Source organism: Parus major, chromosome 9, assembly GCF_001522545.3.
Source record: "Parus major isolate Abel chromosome 9, Parus_major1.1, whole genome shotgun sequence".
Classification (NCBI taxonomy): Eukaryota; Metazoa; Chordata; class Aves; order Passeriformes; family Paridae; genus Parus; species Parus major.
This window is the reverse complement of record NC_031778.1, coordinates 25015826-25031922: the sequence shown is the minus strand read 5'-3', so window position 1 is coordinate 25031922 and position 16097 is coordinate 25015826. Positions and strand designations below refer to the sequence as shown.

At 38.9% G+C, this 16097-nt stretch overlaps 1 protein-coding gene across 3 annotated transcripts in view; it reads right to left on the bottom strand.

The window, feature by feature from the left end:
- Positions 1-16097, bottom strand: part of CP (ceruloplasmin) — a 17418-nt gene extending 1321 nt beyond the window's left edge. The window contains exons 1-18 of one of the 3 annotated variants that reach the window (XM_033516837.1): positions 15841-16097; positions 14035-14279; positions 12893-13105; positions 12226-12402; positions 11403-11657; positions 10059-10224; positions 8941-9080; positions 8240-8380; positions 7906-8117; positions 7254-7404; positions 5423-5635; positions 4909-5116; positions 3609-3748; positions 3012-3140; positions 2318-2424; positions 1390-1606; positions 592-731; positions 23-185 (exon numbers count right to left, since the gene is read on the bottom strand). In XM_033516837.1, the coding sequence (XP_033372728.1) occupies positions 23-185; positions 592-731; positions 1390-1606; positions 2318-2424; positions 3012-3140; positions 3609-3748; positions 4909-5116; positions 5423-5635; positions 7254-7404; positions 7906-8117; positions 8240-8380; positions 8941-9080; positions 10059-10224; positions 11403-11657; positions 12226-12402; positions 12893-13105; positions 14035-14279; positions 15841-15995 (3172 nt within the window). In that variant the 5' untranslated portion in view covers positions 15996-16097. Of the gene's footprint in view, positions 1-22; positions 186-591; positions 732-1389; positions 1607-2317; positions 2425-3011; positions 3141-3608; positions 3749-4908; positions 5117-5422; positions 5636-7253; positions 7405-7905; positions 8118-8239; positions 8381-8940; positions 9081-10058; positions 10225-11402; positions 11658-12225; positions 12403-12892; positions 13106-14034; positions 14280-15840 lie in introns of those variants that run through there. The other 2 variants (XM_033516838.1, XM_033516839.1) reach the window with 2 other exon arrangements.

The following is a 16097-nucleotide window of genomic DNA, read 5'->3' as shown; positions in this document are numbered from 1 at the left end:
TACTAAGCTAGATGGCTCTTACCTTCCTTCGGGAGCACAGTGTAGGTCACTTCCATGCCTGCGTGGATGTGGGCAGTAACGTGACAATGTAACAGCCAGGTTCCAGGGTTCTGTGGGGTCATTTCCACAGTTTGAGATGTCCCAGGGAACAGGTCAAAGACATCTGCCCGGTAAACCCCTGTTTGCTTTGAGACAAAATGAAGCAACAGTTAAACTGTGTTAAACACACTTTCTGTGCGTCATTTCTACTGCAGCATCACTTTGTACATCCACCTCATGCTCAAAAGTTTAAAAAACTAGCAACTAAGTGGAAACAAAGGAAGACTATAACTTTTGTCTTACCACAGCCATGAAAAATTCACAATTATCTTGTTGAAGTAACTTCTGAGGTTACTAGTGAGCAAATGCCACTGGCAGATATTCTCTGGCTCTTGTATGTTGATCAAATGTTGAGGCATAAAACCCTTGTGGTCAAAATACTAGCCCTGCTTAATATTGTAATACAACTTCTCACCATAAATAACAGTCCTTGGTATTTGACTTACCTCTCATTCTTAACACAGCAAGAAACAAGGGAAAAAGACCTGGTACCTTGTAGTCAAAGCTGTGGCCGTGGAAGTGTGCTGTGTGAATGTCTATCTCATTGCCCATTCCCATCAAATACCAGCTGACATTATCTCCAACATGCATAGTCAGGCCATGTAAATTTCCAAACACCTTTCCATTAATGCCTAAAAAGAAGGAAAGTAAGACAGAGAAAACCAGTAAGATTTTGTGTATTGTTCATCTCTAATATGATACAGATTGAAAGATTTGAAAGCCAGTGCCAGACAAAAGTAATGGCTTTGGACAGCACATAATGAATGGTTTATATTCCACATTAAGCTAGAAAGAAAGACATAATTAAGAACATTTCTTTGCTGTACACCATTGCTAATATTGCCGTTTTTAAAGAGCTGTGGGTATTGCAGATCTTTAAAAAAAGATCTGCTATTCTTGTAGATCTGTGTAAAAGGGTAAGCTTTACAAAGACACACTTTCAGGATGCACATAGTCTTTCCAGCATATCCAGAACAGTTGTTTACTGACATAAATCAGAACTTCAAATTCCATTTTTATTCTTTCTCTACTCAAAACTTCTACATGGGAATATACTAGGGTGTGTTATTGTTGTTTTGTTGTTGTTAAGGGTTTTTTTAACTTGTGAAAAAAAAAAGTCATTTACTGGCATTAGCAGAGTTTGCATACAGTTTGAGTAAGATTTTTTAGGCATTCTGTCCTGGAACTGAAAATTCAGGGGGCTGAGAAAGTTGAATTAATATGCAGTAATTTCAAATATGTAATTTTATAGAATTTTCAGGGCTATATGAACTAAATTGGGAAACATACCATGCATTTTATTACTTTCAAGGAATTCCTCATCCTCTTTGTCAACAAGGTGTGGGTTGGTAGAATACATTTTAATGTTTTCATCCAAGTACCAAGACTCATTTTCATCAAAAACCATAAAGAGAAGAGCAAATTGAACTTTCTTTTTAGTGTGAAATGATGGCAGGTAATGTTTATGACACACAACAAGTGTGCCTATTAATCCACTGTAAGTGTCCTGAAATGAAGAATGAAAACCCACATAATTGCAAGATGTAACTAAGCAGAAGTACTTTTAATGGCATACATGAGTCCTTTTACTATCTTCATAGCTGTCAGTATCTAGGAATAAGGGCAGACAGTGTCAAATGAAGTTACTTCTTCACTCTTATATGTTACCCAGGAATCAAGTTCAATGAAGACTGCCTCATTTTCATCTCTCGATACAAATAAACATTTATTCTGTATTAATTTACTGATCTTTTTTCAAACCGTTTTTAGAATTTTGAGCTTGATTTCCATTTAAAATAAACTTCTTGACACTTCATTTGTGACAAAGGCAAGAATACATTTCATCTCCATTAAAAATACTATGTTAAGCTAATTCATGCTTGGTAAAAAATGACAGAGTTGTGTTTCACAGTTGCATTTTAGTTTCCCCAGAAATGACTAATTAGATATTAAGCAAGCTATAAAGTGTTAGCTTTAAGAAGGGAATGTGAGATGATCTATACCAACAGCAGAACAATCAGGAAGCAAAACGATGAATGTGTGTAGTACTGAATTTCTTCCCTGACTTTCATACAATTTTCCTCGAAGAAACATTTAAATTCAAAGGTATGGTAATAGGGGAAATAACTTGGTAGAGAAAGCAGAAAAAGTTTCAAACTCATCTCCTTCGGCTCTATCTATGTTGGAGACATGAACAAAACTGACATCAAGAATATACCTTAACAATGTCCACTGTTGAATGGTATGCCCATGGAATACAGTGTGAATCTCCTCTCTCAGGACTAGATCTCTCTGGGATTTTCCAGACATACATTTTTGTTTCACCTGAATTAAATAAGTATCAAGTTAATTTTTGAAGTTTTCAGTGTGCTGACCTACAGGAGGTCATCCTGAAGCAGATGTTATCTCCATTTACAGGTTATGTAGTTGAAGTTCCCTTTCCAATTTACTGCACTGGCTAGCTGATGGCCCCTTCTGCAGATCCCTGATTCTTCTTGACAGTGGCTTGTTTTGTTTTTTATTTTCGTGTGTGTGTGTGTGTGAATGTGTCTGCACTGTCCAGTTCACCATACTTAATAAAGTCGATTTTAAGTTTTGTAAAGATCGTAGAGGAACTTGAGAAGTGATACCATAAGCTGTGCTTTTCCTATGGAGCCAAATCTGTTGGCTTTCATCAAAGGTGTAGCCACATTGTGTCAAAAAATTACTGATCAGTCAAGGATTACGATACATAGCAATAATTAGCAGGGGCATTTGAACTGTAGGAATATTTGTCATAATCTGCATCAAAAATTTAAAAACTTGAGGCAAGACAAACAACAGTTACGTCTTTCCTGCTATCTGGGAGCTTGCTAAATCTTACCAGAAGTTTTAATGTTACCTGCTGGAAATAAAAAAAGGTGGTTTGTTACCTGGGTTAGTTACAGCAACAACAGAACTGTCTGTTTTCACTCCATGGGCATGGATAGAATAGGGTCTTGATGCTAAGTTCTTAAAAACTATTATGATTTTATCTCCAATATTTGACACAAGCAATGGCCCTGTTGGATTGAAAAGAAAGATTAACTTGGTTTTACAAAACATCAGAGCAGACAGAAAGCCAGCTTGTTGTGTTCAAATTCACAACATTGGCTTATGATTCAGCTGAAACCTGTATAATGGTCACTATGACATGCCAACTTGAGATGTTAAAATTAGGCCTCTACTTCTCAGCACCTACTCTGTACCTGAAGTCCGTTTGGATGTTGGTTCCCAGTTCTATGCTAACTTAGGAAAAACTGACCTCTGATCAGGCAGCAAACCAAAAGGGTTTTTTTTCCCTTGTAGAACAAGCTGTGTTATCTTGCAGGGAAAGCACCACAATAAAGGTAGCAATTCCAAGTAGGTTTTCCATTTATATTGAGGCGATTCTTGTGGGTAGAACTGTACTCAATATTATTCAAAATTGTATCTTTTGATCTGTGTCACTACATTTTTTGTGTTTTCAAAACTGAACATGATGACTTTACCTTGAATTTCCAGATGCTGCTGCTCCTTTGCTCTGTTTTTGAGAGTACTGAATGTCTGATCGGTGTACTCACGATATACTACCTTTTTGTACTTTGAGCCAATGAATTTGTTATCTTTATTTAAAAATGGGTTGCCAGGGCTGCCAAAAGAAGAAAGAAATGCATTCCTTTATGCATTTTAGAACATCTTTTGCAGGTATGTCAATTAACTATCAAGCAACAATCCAGTTCAGTGAAAGAGTAATCTCATAAACCGCTAGTATATTGAACATAAAAACATTCTTGTTTAGCTGGGTTAGGGTTAACCTTTAGAAGCTTAAAAACCCCACTATAGATAGAGCAAGTCTCTATGGTACTTGAAAATATGCTGAGTGCTTGGCCTGGCAAATGCTTCAAATTGCAACAGGAAACACAGCAACTTGCATATGGAAAAACAGAGCCTTTGGTGACTTGTGTACATCTGAAATGAAGCCTAAAACTTGTAAAGCTTAAGTGCCTTGCTGACATAAAATGGGAAGGATTTTCTGCTGAGATCATGGCTGGACACAATGGGAGGGGGAAAGTCTAGTAAGAACATAGTCTGTATTACTTGTGCTTAGGATTATGCCAGAGTCCACTGGTATACAGGGCAAGGAAATGTACTATCAAACTGAGGAAAAAGAAGAAAATACAATTAAGTTAATAACAAAATATAGTTATAATCTGCTACTCAAGTTATTCAGGTGAAACAAAGAAATTCATCATTCTTTTTGAGCCTTTTCTGCTAATTGGCATGCATTATTTGATACAATCATTTCTCTCTCATTGAGATTCAAATACTGGAAATAAAACACTTAGACAACAAGCTTCATAGTGAGTGGATTCAGTCATGGTTGTATCTTGTGTAAGCTCATGAAATGTAGAGGGGTCAAAAAGTACCTTGCTCAGACTACAAATAAACATGAGACAAAGACCTTGTTTATCAGGACATAGTCATCACAGATAAGATGGCAACATTTTAAGCCATGGGCTACCAACATCAGTAGATAATAAATGTGCTTGCACTATCCAGGATCCATTAAAATTTATACCTGTCCTACAGGAGGTCTGTGCTGTACTGTTCCTCAAACACTGAGCTGGTCTGTGCTGCCTGGCTCAGTTACATGGCAGCACTACCGGGGAAGGACAAATTCAAGTGAGCCCAAAAAACATGTGAAACGAAAGTGTGTCTAGGAGCATTTGGAAGAGGAAAAGGTTCAGAGAAGTGAGTTGGTCCTTTGCTCTTTTTGCCTTTTTTTCCCCTGTGAGTATTCCAAAGTACCTTTCCTCATGGTATTGATGCCGCTCAAATTCCCATGTCCTGTTAGGAGAATAGTCCCATTCAACTTCCACTGCAGCAATGTAGTAAATCTTTTCATGCAAATACATAGATAAATCTACATTCCACCAATGGCATTTTTTCACTTTGTAGTTCTGTTTCATGCCCCCAGTGTAGTGGTCTGTTGTCAGGCAGGACACTTCAAAAACTCCTAGTGGTCATGTAAGAAACAAAGACTTGAGGAGACTGAGGCACAGGTTATTGCTCATATAAATCAAAAATCTTTGTGCAGTATGGCTACTTGTAATAATAAAATTCAGCATACAGAGGACCTAGAAAAATCAAGGCTTTAGCATTAAGAACATATGTCCTTAAAGTTTACTGCCCTTCAAACAGAGCTGTACTCAGTTTTAGCACCAGGATCAATATACCAATTACTTAAAGCTTCTCTCTGCACAAAACATTCATTGGTAACAGCTTCTGCATTAGTAAAAGGATTTTTAAATAAGACATTTACCTTCAGAATCAGGCTTCATAATAGCTGTAAGAACTGTATGTGGAAACAGATTTGCTGTATCCCTTCTTGTTCCTTTTGACACAAAAGTGTTTTCTGAGAAGTAGATCCCATGGACATCAACTTCTGAACCCAAGCCCATCAAATGCCAGGAAACAACACTTCCTTTACACATCTCAAGACCAGGCTGATTTCCATACATATAACCATTAATGGCTATAGAAGATTTGAGAAAGCAAAACCCACCTTAATTAATATATTACTTAATTCTGCAATAGAGATTAATTAATAAACACTTCAGATGTAATGTCATGACTTAGACTGAGAGAAATACCAATAATAAAATAGTTTATCACATCAACAAAACTAAAGAATCAATTCAAGCAAAACAACTTTTAAACTCCAGTGTTTAAAAATAATTTCTGTTTTCCTTTTCAATGTCTTCAGCACATACTGCTGCCTTGGCCAGCTGGAAATTTCCCTGTTTTCTACTTGTCACATATACAGGATGCATATATATATAGGATCCTGTTTTATGCCATGAAATACCTTCCAGCCACACAGCGGAAGCAATTGGAAGGGTTTTTTAGTTTGAGTTACTAACCCTTTCTAGATAGTCCTTTGCAAAACTTTCAAACCTTGGGCTTCTCGGGTACCACTGAATGCTCAGTGCCAAGTGTCTGTAAACAGGAATGGCCCTGAAGGGAAAATTTTTCAAAGTGCACAAACAAATATTCTTAAAGATTAGGACTTACTGGCAGGGCTAGGGCCTGAGGGTAAAAATGTCTTTTTCACATGAAACTTGAAAAACATTTCTGCAGTACTAAAACACAATCAGTGTGAAACTCAGTTCTGCTTTATTAAAGAAGCAAAGAGCCATTCTGAGGCAAAGTCCAGCCAGCAGGTCGAGGGAGGGGGATCCCTGCCCTCTGCTCAGCACTGCTGAGGCCACACCAGCAGGGCTGTGCTGAATTCTGGGCAACGCAGTACAGAAGACATGAACACACTGGAGAGAGGGCAACAAAGAGCCACAAGGATGATGAAGGGACAAGAAAGCATTCTTACAGGGAAAGGCTGAGGAAGCTGTGATGGCCCTTCAGCCAGAAGAAGAGGCAACTTAGGGGATCTCAGCCACCTGTACAAATACCTTCAAGGGAGAGTGGCTAGAGGACGGAGCCAGGCTGTTCCCAGTGGTACCCAGTGACAGGGACAGAAGCCCAACTGATGCTAACAGACACCAGCTGACACAGGAGGTTCCCTCCAAACATCAGGAAACACTGTGTTTACTGTGAGGCTGACTAAGCACTGGCAGAGGCTGCCCAGAGAGATGGTGGAGTCTCCATCTTTGAAGGTATTTGGAAGTCATCAGGACATGGTCTTGGGCAAGTGGCTCTGGGTGGCCCTACTTGAGCAGGGGGTAGGAGCAGGTGATCTCCAGGGGTCCTGTCCAACCTCAACTTCTCTGTAACTCTGTGAAAAACCTCCTTTCAGCTACATCATCTGCAAAGCAGAGGTCAGTTTTGTCTTGCTGCCTGGTTGCACTCATAGTGGTTGCACACAAGCTAAAGATCTAATTCCTCCTTCTATTTGCTCGAAGTGGTACATAACCATGATGAATTCTCAACTGCCATGAAAGACACTGAACAGCTGGAATTATACTTTGAAGTACCACATTTAGTTGAAACTGAATTGCACTGAAATGTTTTTGGGTTTTTTTCTATTGTAAGAGTGAAGTGTCTCTTCATTATACAGCTTTCCTGCCTTAAACATGAAACCATAAAAGTAAAAACCTTATTGTAGAAATTAATATTTGTCTAACTAATATTTTTCTTACAGTGCATTTTGTTAGACTCTTGGAAGTCTTCATCATCTTTGTCAATTTTGTCAGGCCTTAGGGTAAACATCAAAATATTATCATCCAAATACCAGCTCAGATTCTCATCAAATACTGTGGCAAGTAGAAAAAACTCCACGTTCACATTTTTCTGTTGAGAAGAAATAGTAGAAGGGAAAATAGAAATTAGTGAACAGAAAATATCAGGGGGAAAAATCCTATGTTCATAATAATTTATGTACAAGTACAAGTCACAAAATAGAGTAAATTTTGTTAAACATTGATACTTCATTCTGATAATCTCAGAGCTCTGTAATTGCTGTATCTGGAAACTAAGTACTGCTAATGCTCTTTCTACCAGCAGGGACCACCTCCGAAAGTGAGTTTGTATTTGGTCTTTAAAATCTCTACATATTCCTAGAGATTCTCATCATAGCTGAGACAGCAGCTGCTCATGGGAATGGTGTTTTCACATAGCACTAGCTGCCTATCTGGAGCCAGATTGAAAATCAACCCCATTTTCTTCATGTTATTTTTCCCCCTTACAACATGAGTGAAACTGTGATGTGGAGAGGAGGTGGTCCAGTCTGGAAGCAGAAAGCAGATTCACCTGTGATGATGCAAATGTTTCCATTTTTCTTCTTTGACTGACCTGTTTCCCAGAAGAAAGCAGAGCTCCTTTCCTGCACACTAGGAGAGGACCAACAAGGCCAGAACTGGTGTCTCTGACTGCATCCACAGCTGAGTAATAAAGCCAGGTTAAACAGTCTGGGTCTTGCTCTGTGGGACCCACATCTTCTGGCACATCCCATTCATATGTAAATGTGGTGCCGGGACTCACATGAGAGGCTGGAGATTTGGTACCTATTAGGGAAATCAGCATTGGGAATTATGCCAAGTGCACATTCTTTCTTTTCTCACCTTTAACACATAGGCAGGTAAGGCAGTGAGTGATCAGATGCTGCAGCACCCCATCCGTGTCTCACCTGTGGAGGCACTGCCATAGCGTGCCCCTGCCTCGCTGCTGCGGTAACTCACACCGTGGGGCTGGATGCTGAATGGGCGGCTGGCGTTGTTCCGGAAGGTCACCATGATGCGCTCACCCACTTCAGCCCTGATCACAGGTCCTGGAAAGGTGTACACGGTCTAATTACAGGATATTTCAATCAAATGGTGTATGGGTCACCACGAACTTATGGTATTCAGTGGCTGGCTGCTTTTTCCCTTGCACGAGGAATGCCCCTGGGCCTCTGTGGCCACAGACCAGGTCCCTGCCGCATGGAATCGCAGCCCAGCAGCAGCCAATCCCAATTCTCATGAGGCCCAGTCACTGGACTTTCAGGACAGTTCCTCCCTTTGGAAAGGGATTTACAGACATTAGGATTACAGACAATCCATGCCTGGAACAGCAAGGTTATCAATAGGACTAGATCTGCCTAGCCTGGCCTTGTAATTAAGAGCCTGACCTTCGGAGACCATGGCATGCTCCAACAGGGAAGCTGGGTACCATCTCAGTGTTGCATTCAAGAGCTTCTTTACACTTGGGGGAAACCACAGGCACTAGCGACTGCTGGAGGCAAGGAGAGCTAAGGACTTCTCCTTGGAGGTGGGGGCACTGCTCACTAACTAGTGGAAGTGACCGTTTACTCATAAATATTTGACATGAAAAAATTTTAGGCTTTCTTACCTAGGAGTCCAAGATGTGCTTCCTCTGCAAGCCTTTTTTTATATTCAGTGAAAGAACCATCCGTGTATTCTTTGTAAATTGCTTTTTTGTAGGAGCCACCAATTCTTGTCTCACTTTGTTTAAAGAAGATGTGAGATTCACTGTGTAAAAGGAAATGGAATAGATGCAAACACTTCAAGTCAAAATGCTCAAGTGTATAAAGGCCATCAGACCTCAACCCTGTTTTCTGAGGTATGACAATGCTGAGTTTGTCTTTTGGGTTTCTTTTCAGTGGTATGGTCATGCACTTATATGCACTTACATTCCCGTAGAAGATGTGTAGGAATACATTCTCCTTCACTAACTTCCCATTAAGAAAAAGCAATTGTGATACCCTTACAAAGACAGTATGCTTAGAGACTCCTCAACAATGTTTTCTAGTCAACATTTCATAGTCTTCAGTTTACTCTTCTTTTAATTAGAAGTTACAAAAATTCAACAGGAGGGGATACGAACACCAAGAATATGTATATAACATCTATATACAAAGTGAGAAGATTCACTCTACACTTCCACCCTTTAAGAAAGGACCTTTCAGTGTTTTCCAAGCACCATTCAAACAATGAACTGTGCCTGGTTGCTTGTGGAAGAAGTAAGTAGGCTTTAACTCACAGATGAAAAACTTGAGGAATCAATGTATTCAGTGAATTGATCCAGGTCTTAATTATGTAAACACAGTGCAAAGGGCAAAGCTATCTCATTCGATCTGTTTCCTGGATGAGCTACAGTTAGCATGAGTTTCATCATCTAAGGCAATGGTCATGAACTCCTATTTTGTTCCCTAACTCAGAATAATCAACCATCTTGAATAATCAGGAGTCACAGCCTACATAGGACAGATTAATTAATTATAATCCCAGTGAAATGACTAACATAGGAGCAAAATATAAGGTAACATTACAAGGAAAACAAATTACCTAATTTGGTCTGAAATTTATTCTAGCATTAATCCTTAAGTACAAGTGAGGACAATGAGCAATTCTGCTTAAAAGTCAGTTCTACCATATGGCTTCCCTTATTTAGTATGGTTAAATCAATTCTGCTTGGAAAATCAAAATTCTTTAATTGGAGGCATTTACCTGTCAACAATTAATTCTTGTCCTGTAAAATGGTTCACTGCAGATGGGCCATAATTCCAGATGATCTCTTCAGCAGCAATGAAGTACTGTCTTATCTTTGTACTCTCATTGTGACTTGGTGTGGATTTCTTACAATCTTCTACTTTAAAAAGGGCCTGCATACCACCTGGGAAAAAAAGAGGTAGAAAAACCTAGAGAGAAGGAACTGTATTTTGTTTTCTCTTTCCCTGTGTCAATCAGCTCTTTTGTTCCCTGGACAATTCCCACACCATTGATGGATACGCAAATCACAAAGAGGAAGATGAATGCTATAAAAGGAGACATGCCAGCTGAGCTAGGATATAGAAACACAGCCATGGTATCTACAGCAGGCAGACAGGTGTGGTAAAGGGCATTCTGCTTGTAAAGCTGCTACTGGCATGGCAAAGAAGATTAGGGTAGAGTGGACACAGCGCTATTAGTGAACAATTCAGCCAAGGTCAGATGTTACTAGGCTGACCATCCTCCATCTAAATGTAATTAACAGCTTACTTGTGGAACTCCCAAGTCTGCATCCTAAGGGAAGCAGTTAGCAAATCTGCTTGCTGAAGATACACATAGTATAGTGAAGAGAGCACTTTTACATAAAGATAAATCAGGCCAATTTGTAGGATTTCAGTCTTGGCCAGGATGCTTCAGCCATATCAGGATGATGCTTGATCTGATAAAGCTTGGAACCTCCATGTAGTTGAATCTGTTGGTTACATGCTCCTTTTTATTTTGAAGTTTTCAAATCTTGGAGAATGATTTTCAGTTCTATGTTCTTCCCCACTTCTGTGACAAATTACTTCTCTCACTTACAGGAATATAGACTATTCAAAAGAATGGAATTAGCTTCTAAGTATTCCATATGGCTATTAAAACTGAAAATAAAGGATAATACAGGGAAAAGAACATCTCTGCTTATTCAAGAATGCACTTTCTAGAACATGTGTTTGTCAGCAGGCAAATTAGCCTGCCTATCCTGTACCCCTTGTCAAACATGAAATGAGCCCCAACTTTTTTGTTGGCAAAGAGAAAATCGATGTTAGTTATCTCCAGCAGGAGGCAAACGTCATGCTGGTTTTTTTGCCCAAAGGTGAGGCTTGCAAAAATGCAGCTGTGCTAATTGCTGCCAGCTTGATTCCCACAGCTACAGGCTCAAACCCATCTAATGCACTTGTAGGCATTTCAATTACTTTGTGAGTTTTATTACCTAGAGGAGAATATTGCCTGGCATATCACCAGGTCAAGAGTCCTGCAAAAGTAACTCAGTAAACTCATAGCTCAAGCTAAAAAAATCTATCACTGAAACTTGTACTGTACCTTCAATATGGTCATTCACTTGGCAGCTGAGCAGCCATTCCCCAGGGCTCCTTGGTACCATGACAGCATCCATGAATGTGGCTGGGAACAGGCTGATGGTGTCAACTCGATGATGCCTTTCTATTAAGGTCTGCCCATGAAAGTAGGCTGAATGGATATCAGCTTCATTACCCATGCCAAAGAGATGCCATTTTATCTTATCTTTCACACACATTGTGAGGTTTGGGAGGTATCCATACATGTACCCGTTGATAGCTAAAATAAATGTTGTTTATTGTTGTTATTCACAGACCTCAGGATTTTTTTTTCAAATACAGGTATCATACAACCATTGCTCTACTCTTCAAAATAGAAAGAGCTTCAAAAGAAAGCTCCACATCTTTGAAAACCCCTGCTAGTATCAGATACATGCTTCCTAGATAGATACACATAGATATGATTCTGGAATACATGCCAGAGTAAGAGGTATCTTATTTGTTTACACTAACCGTAAAAACTGTTTTTCTAAACTGTGAAATTATAATACAGAGCTCAGGACTAAGAACAAAGTAGCACAACTTTGTTAGAGTGCCTGGGAAAATTACACTGGCAAAGAGCTTCTTGGCCCCTAAGAATTTTATATCGCAACTCCAAAGGTTTAATTGTACAATACTTGCCATTGCTTTTTAATTTTTTAATTTTTATTTAAAATAATCTGTCTTAATCCTCTAAGAAAAATCCCTGGTTTAAAAAAAATCTACAACTCATCTTTAAAAGAGACAAGACAGAAAAATATTATTTCACTCTATCAGTGTCAAGCAATATTAATATAATGTTCTCTCACAGTGCATTTTATTGCTTTCCTGGAAGTCCTCATTATCTTTGTCCACTTTGGAAGGCTCAGAACAGTAGGTTCTGATATTGTCCTCTAGATACCAACTGAGATTTTCATCCACCACAGAAAACATAAGGATAAATTCAGCATCAAAGTGTTGATCACTGTCCCTCTTAATTTCTGTACCTGAAAAATAAAGAGGTATATTCAAAATCTTTTTTTTGTCAGTTTTAACTGTAGTCTCAGTAGGGCTGGACCCTGTTAATGTTACGTTTTGACACTTTTCTTGAGTGTTATTGTATACATAAACTTACAGACACAGGAAACAAAAATCTCTTTTGAATTGTTCTTTAAAAGTACTGAGAATAAATATTACATGTTATTATCTTACTTATATCAGAATTTACAATTCCTTGCACATTGCTAGCATAGCACATCTCATATGGATTTGTGAACAAAGTATTCTGTAAATTATATTCACTCTCATACAGAAAATCAAACTGCTTCCTACTCTATTGAAGGCAGCTGATTGAGAAGACCAAAAGCTGTTATTTCAAAATCAATTATAATCTTCTCCTCTTGCAGGAAGTTATTTCACTGATATTTATCAATGATAATTATCAATGACCTTGCATATGTATTTATTTACTCACTTATTTATTTATTTATGGTTTACCTTTCCTGCAAATTATTAAAGGCCCAACAAGACCTGAGGCAACATCTCTTGGACCATCTATGTGGGAGTGGTAAGCCCTGGTTATGCAGTCTGCATCTGCTTCAGCTGGACCTTGATCTTCTGTCACATCCCATGTGTAAGTGTACTGGCCTCCAGGCTCCACAGCATCATCTTGCTTTTGCAAATCTTTGGTGGTGTCAGGATAAAAAGCACCTGAGGAATTCCACACAGCCACCATTAGCACAACACATTCACAACAGGGTGTCAGGATACCACCTGCCATGCTGGAAGTTGGCTACATGCTGCAGTAAAATGGACTGAACATCTGAATACAGGTTAAAAACCCACAGCTTTTTAGTCAGATGAGTAGATGTTTTCTTTCTCTTTAGGAATCTTTTCATTTGCCTTTGAAGTCCATAGGAGTACTTCAGTTTATGACCCATTAAATTTAGTCCTTAGTTTATTTGGAGTGGACTATGTACTTCTTGTAAAAATATAACAATTCAAATATTTGTAAAACATTTCTTAAATACTCATCTGGGAAACTGTTCTAAAAAATTGCATATGCCCTGAAGGAATATAAGTGTTCCTGGAATGACAGCAACAGAAGAAACTTCTGAAAAGTGTATGTACTGCTACATACTACACTGTTCTGACCCCACAGAGTGTGTCTCTATCAAGGCACGTACTAGTTGTAATGAAAACTAGTCACTAAGAAGTATCTGTTTCTCCATTTTAAGAAACTCTTGTGTGTCTTATATAGCATATGCACAGATTTAGTGTTAAGAAATGGGAACAGTACATTATGACTGTTAACAATATCTTCGTTACAGCATTAAATTTTTATATATCCTCCATACCTGAATTTCTTATATACCTTTATACCCTCATTTTGATTGAAACACAAATACTCTTATTTCAGGTAAAATTTTGATCTAAAATTGCCTTCACAAATGCCAATTTTGGTTATATATTTCACTCTTGAAAAAGTGTCAAACTTAACTTCTATTTTAAATTATTCATGTCCTAATTTAAATCTCTTTTTACCTGATCAGTCTTCTCTCTGATGGGAGAATACCAATTACACTCAGAGGGATGATTAACCTTTGATAAATTTTGGCACAGAATGGAATCAAGCTTACCTTCATTTTCTTTTGTGTATCTTACACCATGTGGATGCAGTGTGTAGTTTCTGGAAGCAAAGTTTTTCAAGTGAATAGTAATGGAATCTCCAACTTCTCCCTTAATTATAGGACCTAAAAAACCCAGCCAGGAAGGTTTGTCAACTATCACATCATATAAATGATTGGTATATTGAATGTAGATAGCCTTCTTGTACGTGCTTCCTATCCTGTGTGGTCCTCTTTTGAGAAAGACTTCAGCCTGCCTGTAAAGAAAATACACGTATGCATCTGTAATGTGGATTTCAATTAATAGTCTCAAATAAAAACCAGGCCTCTGCAGCGCTGTGCACAACTGCATGCAAGCCTTGTGGTGAAATAAGTTAATACTGCCCAAAAATGCAAAGGATTTTCTACGAGGTGGAGTATTGTTTGAGCATATGGGGAAGGAATTGTAGGTACCTTGGCAAGCACAGGTCTGAAGTGTAGTTAAAATGCCAGTCCAGAGCTCCACTTGGGGAGCAAAGGCTCAGTTACTCTAATTCTGAGTGCGTGAGGCCTTTGCGCTGCAACCTAAAACGAACATACATGGTATGCTTCTTCTTGGACTGTTTTAGACAGCTACCATTTAGTTGTAGACTGTTCCTTCTGCACTGTGCTTTTCTCTGCCCCTACAAACATCATTCTCCACACAAGCACAGCCTCATAAAGCGTCCAGGTGGAGAAGGGGAATCAGAGAACTGAAAAGTACAATACAAGGGACCAGCTCCACTGCAGGCATACAACTGCAGAAAACCTGAAATGAATGTAACATGCAGCAGGTCACCACAGACCAGAGAAAAGCAATGAAAGTGAAACAGTGAACAGCTGTGGTTTGTTGTATTACAACACAGCTGTGCAATTCTCAGACAAGATGCCCTGTTTCCACCTTCAGCTAGCCTGCTGAATTCCTGGCAGTGTCTTACACCTCACAAAGTTTGTGAGTGGGAAAAATAAAAAGCTGACTGCTTTGTCTCTCACCTCATCAAGTGGCAGGTTATGGATGAGGCTCTCACCAAAGAAAACAAACCACAGGAAACCTTGTAATCCCTCATCCAGGGAGACACGCTAAATGAGATCTGCATTTTTGAGATTCTTCTAATTTCTGATTTCTCTCAACATTGTTTTTGCTTTGATATAGTCCTATTTAAAGGCAGTGAAAAAAGAGAAGAAAGGAACACTTTTCCTGTCTCAAATATTTTTCTGATGCCTTGTTATCTAGATTTTCTTTATTGATTATTCAGACAACCATGGTGCTTCCCTCCTCCTCACCCCACATATCTTCAGTCTACTTACTGCTCTCAATCTGCACAGGACACTCTTTGCCTTGTAACAAACAACCCAGCTCCTCCACTGTGGGTGGAAGTATGTAGCTGTGCTTTTGCACCAGTGAAAACCAAACCTGCCAACAATGAATGACTAAAAAGGAAACCTGTGCTCAGTAGGAAAGTTTTTAATTTGTCAAGATTCTGCATTTTAAAACAAAAATCATCCCTTCAGCACTAGTACCTTAGACATTCAGGGTCTTATTCTAGTCTCTAGTTAGTAAATATTTCATTACAACAGATTCAGGCTCTACTGCATGTTCCAATGCTTTGCAGAACTTTGGTATGCAGTTCTCAAGCAAGCCAGGAAATAAATCAAAATTCCCTTATAGGTCTGACAGAAAATCTACTGACACCAACAAGACTCATTTCACTGCCTTTACCAAGATTTCAGTACAGCCCTGATGTTTAAGCCAAATGATGTTGTAAAATAAAACTCAACCAGTGACACTGCTTTACTTACTCTTCTTCTGCAAAAAGCTGCCCAGAGATGGCATTGGCATTGCCAGGTGCATAGTTCCAGGCTGTCTCTGTAATGCCAATATAGTATTCCCGGTTCACAGCCCCAGCTTGGAAACAGCAAGAAATCAGCAAGCAGCTTAGGAGAAATAGCTTCATTTTGCATTCATGGACCTTGTGAAAAACATGAAATGAAAACACAGGACGGGCACATGCAATTTCCTTTTATACATTCCTATCTCTCCTACTCCCCACATCCTT